The 25,607-nt window shown below is 46.0% G+C and overlaps 1 protein-coding gene across 1 annotated transcript in view; it reads left to right on the top strand.

The window, feature by feature from the left end:
- Positions 1-25,607, top strand: part of RTF1 (RTF1 homolog, Paf1/RNA polymerase II complex component) — a 68,249-nt gene that overhangs the window by 40,027 nt on the left and 2,615 nt on the right. Inside the window, exons 4-17 of the mRNA XM_003900805.4 lie at positions 1,629-1,833; positions 8,701-8,815; positions 10,071-10,182; positions 15,119-15,254; positions 15,717-15,894; positions 19,572-19,654; positions 20,480-20,567; positions 20,667-20,774; positions 21,404-21,481; positions 22,111-22,232; positions 22,408-22,465; positions 23,793-23,870; positions 24,346-24,441; positions 25,463-25,574. Coding sequence (XP_003900854.2) covers positions 1,629-1,833; positions 8,701-8,815; positions 10,071-10,182; positions 15,119-15,254; positions 15,717-15,894; positions 19,572-19,654; positions 20,480-20,567; positions 20,667-20,774; positions 21,404-21,481; positions 22,111-22,232; positions 22,408-22,465; positions 23,793-23,870; positions 24,346-24,441; positions 25,463-25,574 — 1,569 coding nt within the window. The remainder of the gene's footprint in view (positions 1-1,628; positions 1,834-8,700; positions 8,816-10,070; positions 10,183-15,118; positions 15,255-15,716; positions 15,895-19,571; positions 19,655-20,479; positions 20,568-20,666; positions 20,775-21,403; positions 21,482-22,110; positions 22,233-22,407; positions 22,466-23,792; positions 23,871-24,345; positions 24,442-25,462; positions 25,575-25,607) is intronic.

The raw sequence follows: 25,607 nt of genomic DNA, 5'->3' as shown, positions 1-25,607 counted from the left end.
CCAACATGGTGAAACCTCATCTTTACTAAAAATAGAAAAATTAGCCGGGCATGGTGGTATGTGCCTGTAGTCCCTGCTACTTGGGAGGTTGAGGCAGGAGAATTGCTTGAACCCAGGAGGTGGAGATTTCAGTGACTGAAATCAGCCTAGGCAACAACAGTGAAACTCCGTCTCAAAAAAAAAAAAAAAAGTCCGGGCGCAGTGGTTCACACCTGTAATCCCAGCACTTTGGGAGGCTAAGGCGGGCAAATCATGAGGTCAAGAGATTGAGACCATCTTGGTTAACACGGTGAAACCCTGTCTCTATTTAAAAAATACAAAAAAATGAGCCAGGTGTGGTGGTGGGCACCCATAGTCCCAGCTACTCAGGAGGCTGAGGCAGGAGAATGACGTGAACCAGTGAGCCAAGATCACACCACTGCACTCCAGCCTGGGCAACAGGGCGAGACTCTGTCTCAAAAAAAAAAAAAAACCTGGGGGCCGGGCGCAGTGGCTCACGCCTGTAATCCCAGCACTTTTGGGAGGCCGAGGCAAGTGGATCACTTGAGGTCAGGAGTTCAAGACCAGCCTGGCCAACATGGTGAAACCCCATCTCTACTAAAAATACAAAAATTAGCTGAGCACCTGAGCTACTCGGGAGTCTGAGGCAAGAGAATTGCTTGAATCTGGGAGGTGGAGAATGCAGTGAGCTGAGATTGCGCCGCTGCACTCTAGCCTGGGTGACGAGCAAAAATTGTCTCAAACAAAATAAATAGGCCGGGCATGGTGACTCACGCCTGTAATCCCAGCACTTTGAGAGGTCGCGGTGAGTGGATCAAAAGGTCGAGAGATCGAGACCATCCTGGCTCACATGGTGAAACCCCGTCTCTACTAAAAATACAAAAATTAGCTGGACGTGGTGGTGTGCACCTGTAGTCCCAGCTACTCAGGAGGCTGATGAGGCAGGAGAATTGCTTGAACCCGGGAGGTGGAGGTTGCAGTGAGCCAAGATCGCGCCACTGCACTCCACCCTGGGGCAGAGGGAGACTCCGTCTCAAAATAATAATAATAAAAATAAATAAATTGGGGCTGGGTGTGGTGGCTCATGCCTGTAATCCCAGCACTTTGGGAGGCAAGACAGGAGGACTGCTTGAGCCCAAGAGTTCAAGACCAGCCTGGGCAACAAAGTGAGACCCCCAACTCTATTTAAAAAGTAATAATAAATACGTCAGGCACAGTGGCTCATGCCTGTAATCCCAGCACTGGGAGGCTGAGGTGGGCGGATCACCTGAGGTTAGGAGTTCGAGACCAGTCTGACCAATATGGCGAAACTCTGTCTCCAATAAAAATAGAAAATCAGCCGGGTGTGGTGGCACACACCTGTAATCCCTACTACTTGGGAGGCTGAGGCAGGAGAATCACTTGAACCCGGGAGGTGGAGGTTGCAGTGAGCTGAGATTATGCCACTTGCACTCCAGCCTGAGCAATAAGAGCAAAACTCCATCTCAAAAAAAAAAAGTGAAAACAAGTAAAATAACAAACTTATTTTACTGTAGCCTGAAGAAGGGTGATGTTGTCAACATTGTGGAGCCGCTTGTGGCCTGTCTGCTGGAGCACAGTGTAATCTTGTGTTTGGGCCTTTGTTGCAGGTGAAGTGTCAGACTCTGACAGCAATAGCTCCTCTTCCAGTTCAGATTCAGACTCTTCCTCAGAAGATGAAGAGTTCCATGATGGCTATGGAGAAGACCTCATGGGAGATGAGGAAGACAGGGCCCGTCTGGAACAGATGACAGAGAAAGAGAGAGAGCAAGAACTGTTCAATCGCATAGAGAAGAGGGAGGTGTTGAAAAGAAGGTAAGGTTGAGTCCTCGTTGTGCCCCTCCGCCCCCACCTTTTCCGTTCATCTCTTTTCTCATACTTTCTCTCCTTCACACCTGCCCTACATATGGAGACTGCATTTGGAGTTGATTGTTAACATGATGAGAGGAAATGATGTATTAAATTTCAATCACATTTATTTACTTAGTGCCACTGGCTTTATTTACTAATGTACGTTATTCAGAAGGTTTTATTCATATTATTTATGTGCATTATTTAATCTTCACAACTGCTCTGTGAAGTTGGTTATACCGTATTACAGAGGTAGAAGCTTAGGCTTAGAGACATTAGGTAGCTAAAGAGTAAGCTGCAGGAAGGGAGAGACTTTGTCCTTTTCGCCATTCTATTCCTGGTGCCTACAAGGGTACCTGCCACAGAGATATGCACTAAATACTTGTTGAGCGAATGAATGAAGAAACTTGCCCGAGGTGATTGAGGTGGTAAGTGGTAGAACTGAATTTCAAACCTGGGACCATCTGACACCATAAAACACACTGTGGCCACATCCTCTCCTGCCTCACATTTCCTATTATTTTACCTATTCTGTAACACAGCACTACAGGCAGCATTCTAAAGAGAATTACACACTTTGGGAGGCTAAGGTGGATGGATCACCAGAGGTCAGGAGTTCTAGACCAGCCTGGCCAACATGGTGAAAACCCATCTCTACTAAAAATACAAAAAAATTAGCCTGATGTGGTGGTGTGCACCTATAGTCCCAGCTACTCAGGAGGCTGAGGCAGGAAAATTGCTTCAACCTGGGAGATGGTGGTTGCAGTGAGCTGAGATGGTGCCACTGCACTCTAGCCTTGGTGAAAGCAAGACTCTGTCTCAATAAAAAGCAAAAATAAAAATAAATAAATAAATTGAATTACAGGCCAAGTGTGGTGGCTTACACCTGTAATCCCTGCACTTTGAGAGGCCGAGGCGGGTAGATCACTTGAAGTCAGGAGTTTGAGACCAGCCTGGCCAACATGGTGAAACCCATCTCTACTAAAAATACAAAAAATTAGCCGAGCATGGTGGCACGCACCTGTAATCCCAGCTATTCAGGATCCTGAGGCAGGAGAATGACTTGAACCCAGGAGGCGGAGGTTGCAGTGGGCCAAGATTACACCACTGGACTCCAGCCTAGGTGACAGAGGGACACTCCGTCTTAAAAAAAATAATAAAGGGAATTGCAGGCCTGGAGCGGTGGCTTACACCTGTAATCCCAGCACTTTGGGAGGCCGAGGTGGGTGGATCACTTGATTCCAGGAATTCAAGACCAGTCTTGGCAACATGGCAAAACCCTGTCTCCTACAAAAAATAGTCAGGCATGGTGGCCCATGCCTGTAGTCCCAGGTACTTGGGAGGCTGAGTCAAGCAGGAGTATCATTTCAGCCCGGAATGTGGAGTTTGCAATGAGCTGAGATTGCACCACGGCACTTCAGCCTAGGTGACAGAGTGAGACCCTGTGTCAAGAAAAAGGGAGGGGAATTACAGAGATTGTTTGTCTTGATAAAGATCAGTACATGATTTGATTTCTACTAAGCAAAAAGTATTGAGGTAATCATAAGGTTGCCTTGGTTTTAGAACATGAATACAGTAATGATTGAGAGTAATGTGGGAACACATCAAATGATACATAAAAATTAAATGAACAAATGGTGTTTTAAAGCTTTGTATTTTACAAATTGGCTTCAAATTGTTCAAACTCCTAGGTTGAAAAAATTTCCCAAATTCTTTTTTGGAGCCCTGTCTTCACAGGATTCAAGACTTGGAATTTCTCCTCATTATGTACAAGTTAGGTATCTGACTACCCTCTAACACAGTTTTTGTATTTTTTTAAAAAGTCAAATGTTAAATTGCTTTTTGGTATTTAGAAGCTGCTTCAATGTTTTCAACTTTTGCCATGTTTTAAATGGAAAAGTTTTAAATATGGCAGTAGTTCTTCCTTATCTCCTAACAGAATTTCAAGGTAAAAATAAACTTGGCTTTTGTCTTGGAAATAAAATAGCCCTCAGAATGAGGATCCTACCTATTTAATCTCATGAAAGGAAAATAGAAGCATTTTCTTTGGCAGCAGTTAGTTCCTTTTCATCTGGGAGTTTTGTTTGTCCCTTCTGGAGACCATATTAAGTATGCCGAGTTATCCTAGAGAAGAATGTTTGGCTTTCGGTCAGCAGCAAGCAATAGACATTTGATTTTTGTTTTTTTTTGGTTTTTTTGTGTGTGTGTGTTTTGTTTTTTGTTTTTTTTTAGACAGACTTTCGTTCTTGTTGCCGACTGGAGAGCAGTGGCACGATCTCGGCTCACCACAGCCTCCACTTCCTGGGTTCAAGCGATTCTCCTGCCTCAGCCTCCCAAGTAGCTGGGATTACAGATGCCCGCCACCACGCCTGGCTAATTTTTGTATTTTTAGTAGAGATGGGGTTTCACCATGTTGGCCAGGCTGGTGTCAAACTCCTGACCTCAGGTGATCCACCCGCCTCGGCCTCCCAAAGTGCTGGGATTACAGGCATGAGCCACCACGCTCGGCCTCAACATTTATTTTGAGTGTGAATGCTTCCAAGTTTACCTATATTGGAACTATTAAATAGGACTTAATAAACTGTGCTGGAATTGCCAGACAGTTTAAAATTTGCATGTCTGAACTGTGGGTTTAAAATTTGCATGTCTGAACTGTGGAAACATAGCAAGATGTTGTCATGTAAGGCCAGTAAGTCCTATGACAAAATCACAAAGTAGCTCGAGGGTAATAGGCGGTTTGTCTCAAACTTAGTTTTTATGTTTTTCACCGTATGTGAATGAGACAGTTGACTGATTCAGTGACTTTTAAAAAATATTTTGTTTTTTTAGACACAGTCTGGCTTTGTCATCCAGGCTGGAGTGCAGTGGTGTGAACTCAGCTCTCTACAATTGCCACCTCCTGGATTCAAGCCAGCCTCCCACCTCAGCCTCCCAAGTAGCTGGGTCTACAGGCTGTCTATAGGCTACCATGCCTGGCTAATATTTTTTTCTTTCCTTTTTTTTTGAGATGGAGTCTCACTCTGTTGCCCAGGGTGGAGTGCAGTGACACAATCTCAGCTCACGCAATCTCCACTTCCCAGGTTCAGTGATTCTCCTGCCTCAGCCTCCTGTGTAGCTGGGATTACAGGCACATGCCACCACACCTGGCCTGATGGGGATGGTGCTGTGGCCGGGGCTGGAGTGCCGTGGGCACGGTCACCGGAAATGCCACGGCCTCGCATAGGTTCCAGAAGCGGTATGCACACAAACTCCGGGGCTACGAGGCCTGCCGCTAATTTTTGTATTTTTAGTAGAGACGGGGTTTCACTATGTCGGCCAGGCTGGTCTCCAGCTCCTGACCTCAGATGATCCACCTGCCTCGGCCTCCCAAATTGCTGGGATTACAGGCATAGACCACTGTGCCTGGCCAATTTTTGTATTTTAAGTAGAGACAGGGCTTCACTGTGTTGGCCAGGCTGGTTTCCAAGTCCTGACCTTAAATGATCCTCCCGTCTTGGCCCCCCAAACTGCCAGGATCACAGGCGTGAGCTACCACACCTGGCCTGGCCTGGCTGATTTTTCGTTTTTCTTTTTTTTTTGAGACAGAGTCTCGCTCTGTCGCCCAGGCTGGAGTGCAGTGGTGTGATCTTGGCTCACTGCAAGCTCCACCTCCCAGGTTCACACCATTCTCCTGCCTCAGCCTCCCTAGTAGCTGGGTCTACAGGCGCCAGCCACCACGCCCGGCTAATTTTTTGTATTTTTAGTAGAGACAGGGTTTCACTGTGTTAGCCAGGATGGTGTCGATCTCCTGACCTCGTGATCCGCCCACCTCAGCCTCCCAAAGTGCTGGGATTACACAGGCCTGAGCCACCCCGCCCAGCAGCCTGGCTAATTTTTTATATTGGCCAGACTAGTCTGGAATTCCTGACCTCAGGTGATCCACCCACCTCGGATTTCCAGAGTGCTGGGATTAGAGGCATGAGCCACCTCTCCTGGCGCTGTATTTTTTTTTTTTTTTTTTGTAGGGAGGGGGTTTGCCATGTTGCCTAGGCTGGTCTTGAACTCCTGACCTCAAGCAATTCGTCCACCTCAGCTTCCCAAAATGCTGGGGTTACAGGTGTGAATCACCACCCCCAGCTTCAGTGATTTTTTTTCAGTGACTGTAAGAATGGTTTAGTGTGCTGATTATTGAGACAGAGGTTCAGAGCCATCATAGAAAATTGATATTTTTGTAGTTCATTTGTTTAGCTTCAGGGCAGTGCAATATGGAAACTCTGGAATTTCCCACATCTTTTTTACTTTAAAAGGTCTTTATATGGATCGCATTTAATCTGCGTAGTCTTTTTATGTAAGCACCATGAGCATCGTGTTCTCTAGCCAGCAGCACCAGTAGTGAGATGTCATTTTCAGTTGTTAGATTCTTCATGGGGGCAGGAAGCATAAAAGGGAGCCTGGTTGTAGAAAGGGCACTGACATTGTAGTCAGAAGGTCTAGGTTCAAGTCAGACTCGCTGGCGGGGTGATCGGAGTTAAATCACTTTCTCTTCTGACCTCAGTTTCCTCCTCAGGGGTTGTTGTAAACCTCAAGTGAGATGATATACATAAGAACATTATGTAAATGTAAACTATCACTGACTCTAAAAAAATAACTTTGTTTCAAATAGCCCACTTAAAGTGTATAATTCAGTGGTTTTTATATGTCCACAGAGCTGTGCAATCACCACCACAATTAATTCTAGAGCATTTATCACTCCTCTATTTCCCCATAAGCCTCCCAGCCCTAGGCAACCACTAATCTCCTTTCTGTCTCTCTAGAGTTGCCTATTCTGGATATATTTATTATTATTGTTGTTATCGAGACAGGGTCTCGTTCCATTGCCCAGGCTGGAGTGCCGTGGCGTGATTATAGTTAACTGAAGCCTCGATCTCCTGTGTTCAAGCAATCCTCCCGCCTCAGTCTCCAAGTAGCTGGGACTATAGGGGTGTGCCACCACCTGGCCAATTTTTAAAACTTTTATTAAAGACGAGGTCTCACTGTGTTGTCCAGGCTGATCTTGAACTCCTGGCCTCAAGCAATCCTGCTGCCTCAGCCTCCCAAAGTGTTTAGATTACAGGCATTAGCCACCATGCCCAACCTGGATATTTTATATAAATGGAATCATAATATGCAGTCTTTTGTGATTGACTTCTTTCACTTAGTGTGTTTTTGAGGTTTATCCATTTAGCATGCATTAGTACTTCACTCCTTTTAACGTCTGAGTAATATTCCATTTTATGTATATACCACATTTTGTTTATCCATCCATCTATTGATTAATATTTGTGGTGTTTTCTCCTTTTTGCTATTGTGACTAGTGCTGCTGTGAACATTTATATACAAAAATTTGAGTACCTATTTTCAGATCTTTTGAGTGTATACTGGAAAGTAGAATTGCTGGCTCATATGATAACTCTGACTTTTTGAGAAACTGCTGTTGCGCCATTTTAGATTCCCATCAGCAATAAGTGTTCTAGTTTCTCCACATCTTCACTAACACTTTAACACTTGTCATTTCCTTGTTCTGTTGTTGTTGAGACAGGGTTTCACTCTGTTGCCCAGGCTAGCCAGAGTCCAGTGGTATGATCATGGTTTGCTGCAGCCTCAATTTCCTGGGCTCAAGCAGTTCTCCCACCTCAGCCTGCCAAGTAGCTGGGACTACAAGCATGTACCACCATGTCCAGCCAATTTTTTAAATTTTTGTAGAGACAGGGTCTCACCATGTTGTCCAGGCTGGTCTCCAACTCCTGGACTGAAGTGATCCTCCTGCCTTGGCCTCCCAAAGTACTGGAATTACAGGTGTGAGCCACCGTGCCTGGCCTTCCTCTTTGTGATAATAGCCATCCTGGTGGGTGTGAAATGGTCTGTCATTGTGTGGTTTTTGTTGTTGTTTGTTTGTTGTTTGTTTTCGAGGTGGAGTCTCACTCTGTCGTCCAGGCTGGAGTGCAGTGGCGCGATCTTGGCTCACTGCAACCTCCGCCTTCTGGGTTCAAGCAATTCTCCTGCCTCAGCCTCCTGAGTAGCTGCGATTACAGGCATGTGCCATCACGCCTGGCGAATTTTTGTATTTTTAGTAAGGATGGGGTTTCACCATTTTGACCAGAATGGTCTCAATCTCCTGACCTCGTGATCTGCCTGCCTTGGTTTCCCAAAGTGCTGGGATTACAGGTGCGAGCCACCACGCCTGGCCTGTTTGTTTGTGTTTTTGAGATGAAGTCTCACTCTGTCGCCCAGGCTAGAGTGGCGCAGATGAGTACAGCAATATCCTATATATGTTCTCTCTCTCTCTCTCTTTTTTTTTGAAACAGATTCTTACTCTGTCGCTAGGCTGAAGTGCAGTGGTGAGATCTTGGCTCGCTGCAACCTCTGCCTCCCAGGTTAAAGCGATTCTCCTGCCTCAGCCTTCCAAATAGCTGGGACTACAGGCGTGCACCACCATGCCCAGCTAATTCTTGTATTTTTAGTAGAGACGGGGTTTCACCATGTTGGCCAGGATGGTCTTGATCTCTTGATCTCCTGATCTGCCCGCCTTGGCCTCTCAAAGTGCTGGGATTACAGGTGTGAGCCACTGTGCCTGGCCCATATTCTCTCATTATAAACATATTCCAACTTAATGCAATAAAATATTTTATATTTTGTTGTAATTAACATATTAAATATTTTTAATGTACTTAAAAGGTACATGAGAGTTTCTTGCAGGAAAGCCAAAATATCTATTAGCTCCTTTCCCTTAGTTCTTTTCTCCTATCTAATAGAAATCAGTTTTTACATATATTTCATTGCTAGTTAAAAACCAAACAAATATCTTTTAACCAGATTTGAAATCAAGAAAAAACTAAAAACAGCCAAAAAGAAAGAAAAGAAAGAAAAGAAGAAAAAGCAAGAAGAGGAGCAAGAAAAGAAAAAGCTGACACAGATTCAAGAATCTCAGGTAGGAGATTCAGTGTTCTTCATTGTCCAAAGAATAAACCTCTGTTTTGAGTGTGTGTGTGTGTAAAAGGTGGGTTTATATTAATCAGCCTAAGCTTATTAGTACAAGACTTGTGGCATGGTATCATTAATCTCTGGACATATCTCAGCGTTTCACCATCAGCTGTGCTATTAACTCCTTAGCACTTTTTCCTTTCCTTTTTTTTTTCCTTTTCTTTTTTTATTTCTTTTTCCCTTTCCTTCCTCCTTCCCTTTCTCCATCCTGTCCTCCTTCCCATCCTCCTTCCCGCCCTCCTTCCTTCTCTGGTCGTTATGTTGCCCAGGCTGGCGTACAGTGGCTATTCACTGGCACGGTCATAACACACTGTAGCCTCAAACTCCTAGTCTCAAGCAATCCTCCTGAGTTGCTGAGACTACAGGCATATGCCACTGTGCCCAGCTTTCACTGAAGTCTGCATTTAAAAAGCAGCCCTCAGCTGCAGTGACTCACATCTGTAATCCCAGCACTTTGGGAGGCCGAGGCGGACAGATCACTCAAGGCCAGGAGTTTGAGACCAGCCTGGCCAACATAGTGAAATCCCATCTCTACTAAAAATACAAAAATTAGCCTGGCACGATGGCTCATGCCTTTAATCCCAGCTACTTGGGAGGCTGAGACACAAGAATTGCTTGAACCTCAGAGGCGAAGGTTGCAGTGAGCTGAGATCGTGCCATGGCACTCCAGCCTGGGCAGAAGAGCGAGGCTCTGTTTAAAAAAAAAGCAGCCCACTAGTGAGTGAGCATCCCTTAAGGAAAAGTTGGTAAACAACCTGTCCTAGGTAGCCAGATGCTTATGATGTTTACTTAGATGTATGTCATCCTTTACTTGGTATAAATATAGCTGGGAAAGTAATCTGTAGTTATCATCAAAATGATAAATGAGACTCCGTCTCAGAAAAAAAAAAAAAAGATAATGTGGGGCTGAGTGTAGTGGCTCATGCCTGTAATCCCAACATTAGCTGTGTTCTAGCGTGTTCTTCCAGAAAGAGTTTATTTGGATAATTCTTGAACTTGCTATTAGGCATTTTGGACAGGACTTATTTTACTGCGCTATCCTCTTTGTCCACAAGAGGATGCTCTCTCCCCTTACACTACAAGCTCTAAGTTTCTGCAACCCATATAGAATAACGCTGGAGGACTAAATGCATTAAGTGGGTTTAGAGAATCTTATCAGCCGTTGGCAAAGAGAGCCATCCTATATATCCTTCCTTTCCTAGGTAACATCCCACAACAAGGAACGGCGTTCCAAGCGGGATGAGAAACTAGATAAGAAATCTCAAGCCATGGAGGAGCTAAAAGCAGAGCGAGAAAAACGAAAGAACAGAACAGGTAAGGGGGGAAAGGTAATGGCTACTTTGTGTCTTTATATGATTTGACTTCCTGGTGTCCGTTTTTATTTTGCCCTCTTGTTGTGTCTTTCTCATATAAAATTCCAACACAGGCCGGGCGCGGTGGCTCACGCCTGTAATCCCAGCATTTTGGGAGGCCGAGGTGGGCAGATCACGAGATCAGGAGTTCAAGACCAGCCTGGCTAACATGGTGAAACCCCATCTCTACTAAAAATACAAAAAAATTAGCCGGGTGTGGTGGCACGTGCCTGTAATCCTAGCTACTCAGGAGGCTGAGGCAGGATAATTGCTTGAACCCAGGAGACGGAGGTTGCAGTGAGCCGAGACTGCACCACTGCACTCCAGCCTGGCAACACAGCAAGACTCCCGTCTCAAATAAATAAAATAAATAAATAAATAAATAAATAAATAAAATTCCAACACATACTGAGAATAGTACAATAAACATCCATGAACTCATCATCCAGCCTCAGCAGTCAGCTCTTGGCCAGTCTTGTTAAATCTATAATCCTTTCATCAGATTATTTTAAAGCAAATACCAGCATTATTATATTTTAACCATAAATATTTCAATATGTTCCTCTAAAAGATAAGTACTTTTCTTTTGTTTTAAACCTAACTATAATACCATTATTACACCTAAAAATAACAATGAACTCTTTATCAAATATCTAGTCAGTGTTCAAATTTTTCTATTTGTATTGTAATTCAAAAAAACAATAATTGGACCACTTGAATCAGGATCTTAAAGTCCATACATTGTGATCTGTTATGTCCCTTAAGGCATTTAATCTGTATGTTTTCTTCCCCATATCTTTTTGCCCTGCCTTGCAGTGTATTTGCTGAAGAAACTGGGTCATTCGTCTTCTGGTTTCTCATGATGCTGACTGCATCTCATTTTTATTGTTGAATGTGTTTCTAGTCCCTTGAGTTTCCTATAAATGGGTAGTTAGAGCTACAGAATTGGTCAGATTTGGGTTTGTTCTGTTGTTGTCATTGTTGCTTGTTCTTGGGGAAGGCTGATTTTTAGGTAGTGGTATGTATTTCCATCAGGAGACACATGATATCGGATTGTCTCTCAGTCTGTGTTGTTAACAATCCTATCAGTTAGCTGTTATCACAATAATGTGAAGTAACAAACTAACCCCTGTTCCTGCTCATGCATCTGAAGTTCAACTGCAATTCACCCGCCTGATGGGATGAGTTCAGCTGGAATTATCTCCAAGCTACAGGTGGTAGCCAGGTCTGTTCTTCCTCTCTCTTCCTTCTTGGGCCAGTAAACCCCGAGCACTTTTATATGGTGATGACAGAAGTATAAAAGGGGCAAGCAGAGACACACATGCCTCTTAAGGCCTAGACTTGGAATTGGCACGGTGTCGCTATGGGCCCAGGAAGAATGACTAAGGCACATAGCAAAGGACGTGGGTATAGAGAGGGGTGAAGAATTAGAAAGGATAATGTGGGGGCTGGGCACGGTGGCTCACACCTATAATCCTAGCACTTTGGGAGGCCAAGGCGGGCGGATCACCTGAGGTCAGGAGCTTGAGACCAGCCTGGCCAACATGGTAAAACCCCGTCTCTACAAAAAATACAAAAATTAGCTGGCTGTGGTGGTACGTGCCTGTAATCCCAGCTCTTCAGGAAGCTGAGGCAGGAGAATCCCTTGAACCTGGGAGGCAGAGGTTGCAGTGAGCCGAGATTGCGCCACCGCACTCCAGCCTGGGCAACAGAGTGAGACTCCATCTTAAAAAAACAACAACAAAAGGCCGGGCGCGGTGGCTCAAGCCTGTAATCCCAGCACTTTGGGAGGCCGAGACGGGCGGATCACGAGGTCAGGAGATCGAGACCATCCTGGCTAACACGGTGAAACCCCGTCTCTACTAAAAAATACAAAAAACTAGCCGGGCAAGGTGGCGGGCGCCTGTAGTCCCAGCTACTCGGGAGGCTGAGGCAGGAGAATGGCATAAACCCGGGAGGCGGAGCTTGCAGTGAGCTGAGATCCGGCCACTGTACTCCAGCCTGGGCGACAGAGCGAGACTCCGTCTCAAAAAAAAAAAACAAAACAACAACAAAAAATAATGTGGGACTGAGTGTAGTGGCTCACGCCTGTAATCCCAACACTTAGGGAGGCTGAGGCGTGAGGATTGCTTGAGGCCAGGAGTTCAAGACCGGCCTGGCCAAGATGGTGTAACCCTGTCTCTACTAAAAATACAAAAAATAGCCACACCAGGCACGGTGGCTTACACCTGTAATCCCAGCACTTAGTGAGGTCAAAGCGAGTGGATCACTTGAGGCCAGGAGTTTGAGACCAGCCTGGCCAACATAGTGAAATCCCATCTCTACTAAAAATATAAAAATTAGCCAGGCGTGGTAGCACATGCCTGTAGTCCCAGCTACTTGGAAGGCTGAGGCACCAAAATCGCTTGAACCCGAGAAGTGGAGGTTGCAGTGAGCCAAGATCCTACCATTGTACTCCAGCCTGGGCAACGAGAGTGAGACTCTATCTCAAAAAAAAAAAAAAGAAATAATAGTTCTGTCCTAGTAGCCATTGATGGTCATTACCTAGATAATTTAATTCATTAGGAGTTGCAAAATGGTGATATTTCAAATCTATCATTCTTTCTTCATTCATTATCTAGCCTGCTTCTATAAAGAGAAACTTCTAATCAGCTATTGAGTTACCCCCCAGGCACATTTTGAACAGGAAAGGCAAGATAAATGCTTGATTAATTTTCCTTTCGTTTACCAGTTTTTGAAAGAATGAGATAGTTCCTGGCAAGGTACAGTGGCTCACATGTGTAATTCAAGACCAGCCTGGGGCCGGGTGCAGTGGCTCATGCCTGTAATTCCAGCACTTTGGGAGGCCAAGGCGGGCGAATCATGAGGTCAGGAGATCGAGACCATCCTGGCTAACGCGGTAAAACCCCATCTCTACTAAAAATACAAAAAAATTAGCCGGGCGTGGTGGCGGGCGCCTGTAGTCCCAGCTACTTGGGAGGCTGAGGCAGGAGAATGGCGTGAACCCAGGAGGCGGAGCTTGCAGCGAGTGGAGATCGCACCACTGCACTGCAACCTGGGTCTCAAAAAAAAAAAAAAGACCCAGCCTGGGCAACATAGTGAGACCCTGTTTCAGCAATATTTAAAGAGAGAGAGAGAGATAATTCTTAGCAACTTCCAAAGATGACCGATGAGTTTTATTTGTTTTGAATATCCTTGTGAACTCACGATTTTTAACATGCTTTATGTGTTTTTTTTTTTTTTTTGAGACGGAGTCTCATGTGCCACCAGGCTGGAGCGTGGCCGGGATCTCGCCTTGCCACTGCAAGCCCGCTTCTCCCAGGCTCACGCATTCCCCTGCCTCTCAGCCTCCCAGTAGCTGGGACTACAGGCTCTACCACACGCTAGTTTTTGTATTTTTAGTAGAGACGGGTTTCACTCATGTTAGCTGTAGGATGGTCTCTGATCTCCTGACTGGATCCACCTTCGCCTCCCAGTGCTGCTGGGATTACAGGTTTGAGCCACTGCTACCACTTCTGCTTTATGTGTTTTAATCCATTGCGGTTATTTTTTTCCTTCTGTCCATCTGTCCATCTGTGCATCTCTCTTTTTTGAGACAGGATCTCGCTCTGTTACTCAGTCTGGAGTGCAGTGGCACGATCTCAGCTCACTGCAACCTTCACCTCCCGAGTTCAAGCAATTCTCCCACCTCAGCCTCCTGAGTAGCTGAGACTACACGCGTGCACCACCACCTGGCTCATTTTTTTGTGTGTATTTTTAGTAGAGATGAGGTTTAGCCATGTTGGCCAGGGTGGTCTTGAACTCCTGGCCTTAAGTGATCCGTCTGCCTTGGCCTCCCACAGTACTGGGATTACAGGTGTGAGCCAACACTCCAAGCCTAAAATTGTTTTATATTATTCTTTTTTCTTTTTAGATCATAAGTACACAGATTCACCTCCCATCTTAGATTAATGGTAGCATACTATACACACTTTTCTCTCTCTCTCTCTCTTTTTTTTTTTTTCAGCCACCACTCCTGGCTAGTTTTTTTGTGTTTTTGGTAGAGATGCAGATTCACCATGTTTCCCAGGCTGGTCTCAAGCCCCTGAGCTCGAGTGATCTACCCACCTCGACCTCCCAAAGTGTTGGGTTTACAGGTGTGAGCCACCATGCCTGGCCATGTTCCTTTTTTTTTTTTTTTTTTTTTTTTTTGAGACAGAGTCTCGCTCTGTTGCCCAGGCTGGAGTGCAGTGGCGCGATCTTGGCTCACTGCAACCTTTGCCCCCTGGGTTCAAGCGATTCTCCTGTCTCAGCCTCCCGAGTAGCTGGGATAACAGGCGCCAGCCACCACACCTGGCTAATTTTGTATTTTAGTAGAGACAGAGTTTTACCATGTTGGCCAGGCTGGTCTCAAACTCCTGACCTCAAGTGATCCACCTGCCTGTGCCTCCCAAAGTGCTGGGATTACAGGCATAAGCCACTGTACCTGGCCCCACGTTCCTTTTTTATAGCTGCACAGTAGTTCATTGGTAGATGTACCAGTGGTGATTCAGCCACTCTCCTATTTGAAGTTTTCCTCAGAAGCTTCTGAAGTCATCAAGAGGGGGACCTCTTTCCTTCCCATAGTCAAGTGTCTTGAGTGCCATAAACGAGAACTGTCAGTAGTGTTGGTTACCCTTTCTGCCTACTTAGTATCAGTCTTCCAGCCCTTTTTTCATCTGTTGGGGTCTGATATTTGGCACCTGAATAATTTCAACTCTGTGTTTTAACTCATTTCTGTATATACCCCAAGTTAGCACAATCCAGTCTAGAGAGGACAGAGCTGTGTATTTGAGTCCTCTTCCATTTCCAGTTCTTTTTCAAGAATGAATTCATTTTCTTGTTGAGAAAACGTAGGTAAACATCTCCTTTCTTTCTAGCTGAGCTCCTTGCCAAAAAACAGCCATTAAAAACCAGTGAGGTCTACTCTGATGATGAAGAAGAGGAAGAGGATGACAAATCCAGTGAGAAGTCAGACAGGTCATCGCGAACATCGTCATCTGATGAAGAAGAGGAGTAAGCTCTTGTACATTTTGGTCTAGTAGGCAGGATAGGTGGGTTTTTGCGGAAGAGTGGGCCCTGTTTGGGCCACTAACTTTGACTTGGTTACCTTTGGTTTGCTGAACTGAGTTCCCCAGCACGTCAGCCCATTCATTTGGCTGCTAGCCTGTGCGCTTGGACATTTCACCTGGGCCTGGAAGGTAGGAACTGACTTCATGTCACGCTCAGATTGGCCTGGAGCTTTCATTCATTTTCTTACTCTGATGGGTTATCTAAGATGGCAGTCTCATTTGAAACAGTTCACACTACTGGTCAGGAACAAGATCCTATTACAAGTCTTTGCTGGTGCTTCATTTACTTCTCCTCCTAGGCTAGTCACATGTACTTTGGTTAAGTTTTGAGGAGTTGATATTATTTTTCTATCTTGTTCTGTTTTTATGATGAACATTTTTTCCAGTGCCCCTTTTTTCCTCTTAGGAAAGAAGAGATCCCTCCAAAATCCCAACCAGTTTCCTTACCTGAAGAATTGAATCGGGTTCGATTATCACGACATAAACTAGAACGTTGGTGTCACATGCCCTTCTTTGCTAAAACTGTCACAGGATGTTTTGTGCGGATTGGCATTGGAAACCACAACAGCAAACCAGTTTACCGGGTTGGTATTTCTTCCCTTGGACAATTGTCCATGCTTTCAATAGAATTAGTCTCAACTGAGGGCAGGAGCCACTGAAAAAATCTGTCACTCTTTTGTCAGCATTCGATGGAAAGTAGACTCCAAGTAGGATCCCCATAGAGCAGTGACAGTCTGAGGTGCCCAGGAATCCTTCATGACTTGTCGCCAAGAAGAGGACTTGGAGCCCAAGGGACTGGAAGATTTGGATTTAGAATAATTTTCTCTATTCCCCCTTCAGTATAAAAGGGAGAAGGGAGGCATCTATGAAGTGTTCATTGGGAGTTACATAATCTAAAAGATATGTTCATTTGAAAAACCACTGAATGAAAAGTTTCGTGTTGCATACCAAGTGACTTCTATGCCAGGGAATTGTATTGAGGTTAAAAAACACCCTCCGAACTGATACAGGTTATTATGTATGTTCCAGCACTGCTTCTGTGGTCTAGGTGGACTGGGCACAGTGACTCATGCCCATAATCCCAACGCTTTGGGATTTATTTATTTATTTATATTATGTTTTACCATTTATTTCCTTCCTTCCTTCCTTCTTCCTTCCCTTCCTTCCTTCCTTCCTTCCTCCCTCCCTCCCTCCCTCCCTCCCTCCCTCCTTCCTTCCTTCCCTCCCTCCCTCCTTCCCTCCGTCCTTCCTGACGGAGTCTTGCTCTGTCACCCAGGCTGGAGTGCAGTGGCGTGATCTCCACTCCCTGCAAGCTCCGCCTCCTGGGTTCATGCCATTCTCCTGCCTCCAGCCTCCCATGTAGCTGGAGCCACAGGCACCCGCCACGCTGCCGGCTAATTTTTGTATATTTAGTAGAGGCGGGATTTCACCCGTGTTAGCCAGGATGGTCACCGATCTCCTGACCTTGTGATCTGCCGTCTTGGCCTCCCAAAGTGCTGGGATTACAGGTGTGAGCCACCGCAGCCCGGCCTTTTTTTTTTTTTTTTTTTTTTTCTTTTGAGATGAAGTCTCACTGTATTACCCAGGGTGGAGTGCAATGGCATGGTCTTGGCTCACTGCAACCTCCGCCTCCTGGGTTCAAGCAATTGTCCTGCCTCAGCTTCCCAAGTAGCTGGGACTATAGCCGCCCGCCACCACACCTGGCTAATTTTTGTATTTTTTAGTAGAGATGGGGTTTCACCATGTTAGCAAAGTGCTCTTGAACTCTTGATCACTTGTGATCTGCCTGAAGCCTCCCAAAGTGCTTTGCGTGGTCTCCTTTGGCCTATTTTATTTATTTATTTATTTATTTATTTATTTATTTATTTATTTTTCAGACAGAGTTTCACTCTTGTTGCCCAGGCTGGAGTGCAATGGCATGATCTTGGCTCACTGCAACCTCTGCCTCCCGGGTTCGTGATTCCCTCCTCAGCCTGCTGGTAGCTACAGTGTTACAGGTGCCCACCACTTGCCTTCTTCAATGTTTGTATTTTTCAGTAGAGACGGGGTTTCACCATTTTGGCCAGGCTGGTCTTGAACTCCTGACATCAGGTGATCCACCCACCTCGGCCTCCCAAAGTGCTGGAATTACAGGCATGAGCCACTGAGCCCAGCCTTATTTTTAATTTTTCAGTTTATTTTTATTTTTGGAGACAAAGTCTCACCCTGTTTCCCAGGCTGGAGTGCAGTGGCACGATCTCAGTTCACTGCAGCCTCTGCCTCCTGGGTTCAAGTGATTCTCGTGCCTCAGCCTCCAAGTAGCTGGGACTACAGGCGCACACCACCACACCTGGCTAATTTTCCTTTTTTTTTTTTTTTTTTTGAGACAGAGTCTCACTCAGTTGCCTAGGCTGGAGTGCCGTGGCATGATCTCTGCTCACTGCAAGCTCTGCCTCCCAGATTCATGCCATTCTCCTGCCTCAGCCTCCCAAGTAGCTGGGACTACAGACGCCCACCACCACGCTTGGCTAATTTTTTGTATTTTTAGTGGAGATGGGGTTTCACCATGTTAGCCAGGATGGTCTCGATCTCCTGACCTTGTGATCCGCCCGCCTCGGCCTCCCAAAGTACTGGGATTATAGGCGTGAGCCACCGCGCCCGGCCTTACTTTGGTATTTTTAAAAAAATTTTTGTAGTGACAGCCTCTCTCTGTTGCTTATGCTGGTCTCAAACTCTGGGCCTCAAGTGATGTTCTGGCCTCAGCCTCCTAAAGTGCTGGGTGTTGGTTTCTTGTTTTGTTTTTGAGACAGAGTCTTGCTCTGTCACGCAGGCTGGAGTGCTGTGGCATGATCTCGGCTCTCTGTAAGCACCGCCTCCTGGGTTCACGCCATTCTCCTGCCTCAGCCTCCCAAGTAGCTGGGACTACAGGTGCCCGCCACCACGCCCAGCTAATTTTTTGTGTTTTTAGTAGAGATGGGGTTTCACCGTGTTAGCCAGGATGGTCTCGATCTCCTGACCTCATAATCTGCCCTCCTCGGCCTCCCAAAGTGCTGGGATTACAGGCGTGAGCCACTGCGCCCAGCCCAGGTGTTGGGGTTTTTTTTTTGTTTTTTTTTTTTTGAGACAATGTCTTAACCATGTTGCCCAGGCTGATCTGGAACTCCTGGACTCAAGCCATCTTCCTGCCTTGGCCTTCCAAAATGCTAGGTTTGCAGGCATGAGACACTGCCCAGTCTGTTTGAGATAGGATCTCGCCCTGTTGGCCAGGCTAGCATGCAGCGGTGTGATCATAGCTCACTGCAACCTTGGACTCCTGTACTCAATCCTCCTACGACAGCCTCTTGAGTAGCTAAGACTATAAGTGCACACCACTATGCCCAACTAATTTTTTTTTCTTTTTTGTAGAGACTGGGTTTCGGCTGGGCGCGGTGGCCCATGCCTGTAATCCCAGCACTTTGGGAGGGGTGGGCGGATCATGAGGTGAGGAGGTTGATACCATCCTGGCTAACATGGTGAAACCCCATCTCTACTAAAAATACAAAAAATTAGCCGGGCGTGGTGGTGCATGCCTGTAGTCCTAGCTACTTGGGCGGCTGAGGCAAGAGAATCGCTTGAACCCAGGAGGCAGAGGTTGTAGTGAGCCGAGATCGCGCCACTGCACTCCAGCCTGGGCGACAGAGTGAGACTTTATCTCAAAAAAATAAATAAATAAATAAAAGAGAAACTGGGTCTCTCTGTGTTGCCCTGGTTGGTCTCAAATTCCTGGCTTCAAGTAGTCCTCCCATGTCAGCCTCCCAAAGTGCTGGAATTACAGGCATGAACCTCGGCGCCCAGCCTGACTTGTTTTTGTTTTGTTTTATTCTTAGTTGTCTGGTTTTTACGTGTGTTATCTTCTTGTATGAGGACCTGCAGCCATGCCATATCCTGAAATGCTTGGCAACAGAAACTGACCTACATGGTCTTCACATTTGGCTGATAAAAATCAACCGATGAAATCCCAAATACATCCCTCGTAAGTTAGAATTAGTTGGAGGAAAAGCTGCCAGTGGGCCCCACCAGGCTCCTCTTCTGCTGGCACTTGCTCCTCCTGGGCACAAGGCTCCCTGTGCTTGGCCATCTGCATTCTAAACCTGAGAAGGGTGTCCAGAACCCCTGGCAGCTGTAGACTCTACTCAGCGCTCGATCAGTTGTCTGCGTTCAGGTAGAGAGACGCAAAGGAAGAGTGTTGTGGAAAGCCCTGGAAGAGTCTGGTTTTGACTGGTGTCTCTGTCCTGTCACTTAGGTCGCTGAGATTACGGGTGTTGTGGAAACCGCCAAAGTTTACCAGCTAGGTGGCACCAGAACAAACAAAGGACTGCAACTACGGTAGGAGGCACTTCTGGGGCAGCTTCTGCTTCCACTTCAAACAGGCACTGGCTTTGGGGGCTGCTATTCTCTCTGTGTGATGTGCCTTGTTACCATGAATGCTATTTATGCAATCCCCACGAGGTACACTTGGAGGGAGACTTGTATTCCATCTTTGTCTATAGGGAAGGTAGGATATTCTCTCCTCTGGGGGAACCAAATATATGAAGTGGTAGGACACAGAGAAAGGAAATGTCGCATTGTAAGAGACCCTCCCGGAGCCTCGCTGGCGTTTCCTTGGCAAGCATGGCCAAGAGGCTTGCTTCTGGTTCTGGCTCTATCTCATAACCTCATGTGTGACAAGAAAGATCATTTTTATGGACTTCATTTCCTCTTCAATAAAATGAAAGTGTCATTCACTCAGCAAATATTTACCGAATGTACAGTGTGCCAGGCACTGTTCTAGGTGCCATCATAGTGCACTGCTGCTTGGAACTCCTGGGCTCAGGTGATCCTCCCACCCACCTCAGTCTCCTGAGGAGCTGCGACCACAGGCATGTACCCCTGTCCCAGGCTCTGTTGCGTATTGTTGATGCTGACTGTAATGGATTTTAATATAAACTGACTTTTGAAGCTCTGACCAAGCCCATTTGGTTTCCAGTGCTAGCTTTGGGATCTCAATCTTGGCTGCCCATTAAAACAGCCTGGGATGATTTTATAGGGTAGCTAGGATTGAGAACCGCTCCAACAGGTATATATAAGTAGTACATAGTCTGGTAAGGTTGCTTTACTTGTACTACAGTCAACATGCACATTTCTTGGAGATGCTGTCTCTCTTTCATGTAGGCATGGCAATGACCAACGCGTGTTCCGTTTAGAGTTTGTCTCAAACCAAGAATTCACCGAAAGTGAGTTTATGAAGTGGAAAGAAGCGGTACGTGGCTAGAGATTACCTAGCAGTTGTTCGTGCATATTGAGAAAAATATCTTTCCAAAATCCCTACTCATAGCCTTGTATCGTGTTTTTGATCCAGATGTTCTCTGCTGGCATGCAGTTGCCCACTCTAGATGAAATCAATAAAAAGGAATTATCTATTAAAGAAGCTCTTAATTATAAATTCAATGATCAGGACATTGAAGAGGTAAGAAACCTGGTGCCCCAGAGCCTGGAAGTTCATCAAGAACCAATGTTGAGAGAAGAACATGATTCTCTTTTATTTCCCTGTATCTTGACATTTTTAGCTATGCATGAAAATGAGGGAATACTAATATTACTACCTTATTATTTATTGTTTATCAAGCTTTTTTCTATACATTCTCATGTGCAGATGAGGCTAACATAGACTGGAGTGTATTCAGAGTTCAGATGAGACAACAAATGAGGCTACGTACACTAAAGTGTATTTAGGGTTCCGGGATCTGTGTTCTGCTAGGCTTGATCCTTCAAGAGTTTTCCTTCTCTAAAACATCTTGGTAAAATTATTTGATCTCTGTTCTCTTGGACAGTGGCTAGCCTTACACTACCAGGCCCTTGGGCTGCTGTTTCTTGGTGCATGTTCCTTCAGACTGTCCCAGAAGAATCTCCGTGACCCGGGAAGCAGCATAGTATCCCTTGGAATGAACCCGCTCTGTCTCTCTCTGGGGCATGGCACAGCCATAGGAAGAGCAGCCCCCTTGTAACTAGCTGTTTGCATCCAAAATGGGCTCACTTAGCCTGTCTGCAAAAATAGCTTAGGAATACCTCACTGCTGGTATCTCCTCTCTGGTACAGATTGTAAAAGAGAAAGAAAGGTTCAGAAAAGCTCCACCCAACTACGCTATGAAGAAGACTCAGCTATTGAAGGAAAAGGTAAGGAGTTGTACTCGAGCCTCTTTCCTCATCCTGTAAGGAGATGTAGAAATCAAACTTGTTCATCCTCTGCCAAGTTAGTGGTGGCAGGATTGGGAGAAAATTCTGGGCTCGATTATAAGCAACACAGTGTGTTCTTGGCACCTGGGTAACGTTCCTTGGCCATTTTCCATTCCCTAAATTCAAACTGATCTCCTGCGTGCCAGTCTTCTTACTTTCTAGTCACTTCAGCTTCCTGTGTAATAAAATAGACCCTGGGTGGTATTCAGCACTGAGTCTGAACAGACAGATGACACTGTCGAGGCCACCTGTGGCTGGTGATTTTCCATTCTTCACACCGGGTTGGGGTGGGCCTTGTTATGGTGGTTTAGCCACCCTGTGAGGCCTGGCGTTCTGCTGCCGCCAGGGACCCACAGCCAGGTAGCTATATGGGAAGGTGTTCCCCACTGTACTGTGCACTACTATAATATAAATTATGTCTTGTATTTGTAAAGTACTTCTGCGTTTTCTTCCACATCTCCTGTCCTTTGCTCACCACATGAGATACCTTTGCCTGTGCCAGAAGTAAGGGGATACTTGATATACAGTCAGTTGTATGTAGCCAAGAACTCACACATCTCTCTGTGTAGGCCATGGCTGAGGATCTGGGGGATCAGGACAAGGCCAAACAAATCCAAGATCAGCTGAATGAGCTGGAGGAACGGGCAGAGGCCCTGGACCGCCAGCGGACCAAGAACATATCCGCTATCAGGTGTGTTATGGAGCCTATTTTTGGCCCACAGACCTTGGCCAAAATTATCAGGCAAGCCTGTGGCCTGTACACTTTGTGCTGCACTGACCCCATAGATATCCGGGTTCAGGGCTCAGTGGTTCCCTCCCTCCGTTGTTTCACAGCCATTGACTCATCCTTCTTACTCACCCCACAGTTACATCAACCAACGGAACCGGGAATGGAACATTGTAGAGTCTGAGAAGGCCCTTGTGGTAAGAACACTTTATCTGAATCACTAAAACAAATCTAATTAATAAACCATGACATCTTTTCTACATCTTGCCCAAGTTTATTTTTTAATTATTGAAATAACATATGCACTTAACATATACACACACTCTCTGTATGTCCACATACATCGATGTAATTTATTCCTAATGAAAAGCAGCAGTCTTCTGCCCTGTCCTGCCTTTTCCCACCCTTAGATTCTACTCCACAGGTATTTGTTTTTTCTCAATTTCTGTTTCTTGGTTGTTGCCCCCATATCTACTCTGGTATTCTTTTTTTTTTTTTTTTTTTTTTTGAGACGGAGTCTCGCTCTGTCGCCCAGGCTGGAGTGCAGTGGCGCGATCTCGGCTCACTGCAAGCTCTGCCTCCCGGGTTCACGCCATTCTCCTGCCTCAGCCTCCCGAGTAGCTGGGACTACAGGCGCCCACAACCGCGCCCGGCTAATTTTTTGTATTTTTAGTAGAGACGGGGTTTCACCGTGGTCTCGATCTCCTGACCTTGTGATCCGCCCGCCTCGGCCTCCCAAAGTGCTGGGATTACAGGCGTGAGCCACCGCGCCCGGCCCTACTCTGGTATTCTTGAAGGGAAAGGATAATATGCTGGGCGCGGTGGCTCACGCCTGTAACCCCAGCACTTTGGGAGGCCGAGGTGGGTGGATCACCTGAGGTCAGGAGTTTGAGACCAGCCTGGCCAACATGACAAAACCCTATCTCTACTGAAAATATAAAAATGAGCTGGACATGATGGTGCACACCTGTAACCCGAGCTACTTGGGAGGCTGAGGCACGAGAATTGCTTGAACCTGGGAGGCAGAGGTTGCAGTGAGCTGATACCACTCCTCTTTAGCCTGGGCAACAGAGCGAGAATCCATCTAAAAAATGAAAAAAATTAGCTGGGCATGGTGGCTCACGCCTGTAATCCTAGCACTTTGGGAGGCTGAGGTGGGTGGATCACCTGAGGTCAGGAGTTTACCAGCCTAGGCAACATGGCGAAACCCTGTCTCTACTAAAAATACAAAAATTAGCTGGGCGTGGTGACTTGCACCTGTAGTCCCAGCTGCTGGAGAGGCTAAGGCAGGAGAACCACTCGAACCTGAGAGGCAGCGGTTGCAGTGAGCTGAGATTGCGCCACTGCACTTCAGCCTAGGCGACAGAGCGAGACTCCATCTCACACAAAATTTTTTAAAAAAGGAAAAGGATGATCGCTTTTTTTTTTTCTTTTCAGTTGCTTGCAAAGACTTACTTGCTTGTGAGCTTATGGTGAAAGGTGGGGGGATGGAGATACAGTTCTGTGGTGCATGCTCTGTTTCAGGCTGAAAGTCACAACATGAAAAACCAACAGATGGATCCGTTCACCCGGCGCCAGTGCAAGCCCACCATCGTTTCTAACGTGAGTGCCGAAAGAGGACATTTTAGTCAGGACCTAGATTCTAGGACAGAAAATGAATTCCATTAGGAAATTAATAACGAAGTTAAAAATAATGTTTTCTTAGCTGGGATTTGCTTGTCTGAAGCTCTTGGGTCTGGATACTTCCTTTTTTATCTTGCTATTGGGCATATAGGCAGTGAAAACGTGGCATGGATTTACAAAAACCTAGTGACTGACCCTCCTGTATCAGGGTGGGTTTACAGTGCAGCAGACATTAGTAATGTGGCCCTTAGCTAGGGCCTGGCTGGGCTGGGCTTGGCTTTCAAGCTTTTAATTGCCTTTTTTTTTTTTTTTTGCTGCTTTGAGGAAAACCCCACTAGCTGCTGATGGGCCGGCTGTGGTGCTTGTGATGTTAGTTTGGTAGGTGGGAAAGAATCTGGCAGTAGGACTCTGTGAGTGTCAAACAATCTCTAAAATAACTGATTTTCTCTCCCAGTCCAGAGACCCAGCTGTTCAAGCTGCCATCTTGGCCCAGCTGAATGCAAAATACGGTTCTGGAGTGTTACCAGATGCTCCAAAGGAAATGAGCAAGGCAAGTGCGGTACCACCCTGTTGCCTGCTGAGCGAGGCTGCTAGCTGAGGCACCAAACAAGCACCTTGTCTAGTCTGGGCTTGATTTTTCCACCTGGGGGAACAGGGAGTCCCTCTTGGAGTCCCTTCCCCATCTCAGTTATTTGCAAATATAATCAACAGATAACCTTAATTCCAAACCTAACACCACTACTTACCTAGGGCCTTGACTGTGTCCTTCGGAAGCTGGCTTCTAGCCTTCAGCATCCCCCCTTTTCTCCTGTGTAAAATGAGGGTACTACTATATACCCTGCCAACTTCACAGGAGGAGAGATAACATACAAAGATCAGATATTGTAAAAGTGAAAGCTCATTGAAAACGGCACATTTAAAAGCAGTTTTCTGGCCAGGTGCAGTGGCTCATGCCTGTAATCCCAGCACTTTGGGAGGTGGAAGTGGGTGAATCACCTGAGGTCAGGAGTTCGAGACCAGCCTGGCCAACATGGTGAAACCCCGTCTCTACTAAAAATAGAAAAAAATTAGTGTGGTGGCGGGTTCCTATAATCCCAGCTAGGAGGCTGAGGCAGGAGAATCTCATGAACCTGGGAGGGAGAGGTTGCAGTGATCTACGATCGCTCCATTGTACTCCAGCCTGGATGACAAGAGCGAGACGCCCATCTCAAAAAAAAAAAAAAAAAAAAAGCAGTTATCCGTCCAAGTTAAGTCTTTTCCTCTTTTCCTGCTGGAGTCTAACCGGTCTCAGGACTTCTGAAATCTTAGGTCAGGAGGTGACCCGTTGCCTTAAGCCCACCCTTTCTACCTTCATACCGCAGACATGAGCCTGCCCTCTTCTCTGTGCTTTCAGCCTTCAGGAGAGAAAGCTCTTTGTCTGTGGCCTCCCTCTGAGAGAAGGAATCAGAAAGGCGCCTTAGTAGGAAAATGTAATGAACTCAAATAAGAGCTTTTTACCGTTAGTGGCTGCTGCTGCTAGAAATCCACTTGCATTTATGCTCTTACCATTAGTTTTCCTCTTCACATTCCAGGGTCAAGGCAAAGATAAAGATTTGAATTCTAAGTCAGCCAGTGACCTCTCAGAAGATCTGTTCAAAGTACACGATTTTGATGTGAAGATTGATTTACAAGTTCCCAGCTCAGGTATGTGAGGGTGGGGCGGGTGGTGAGGGCTGA

This window comes from Papio anubis, chromosome 7 (genome assembly GCF_008728515.1).
Source record: "Papio anubis isolate 15944 chromosome 7, Panubis1.0, whole genome shotgun sequence".
Lineage (NCBI taxonomy): Eukaryota > Metazoa > Chordata > Mammalia > Primates > Cercopithecidae > Papio > Papio anubis.
This window is presented reverse-complemented; position numbering and strand designations above follow the sequence as displayed.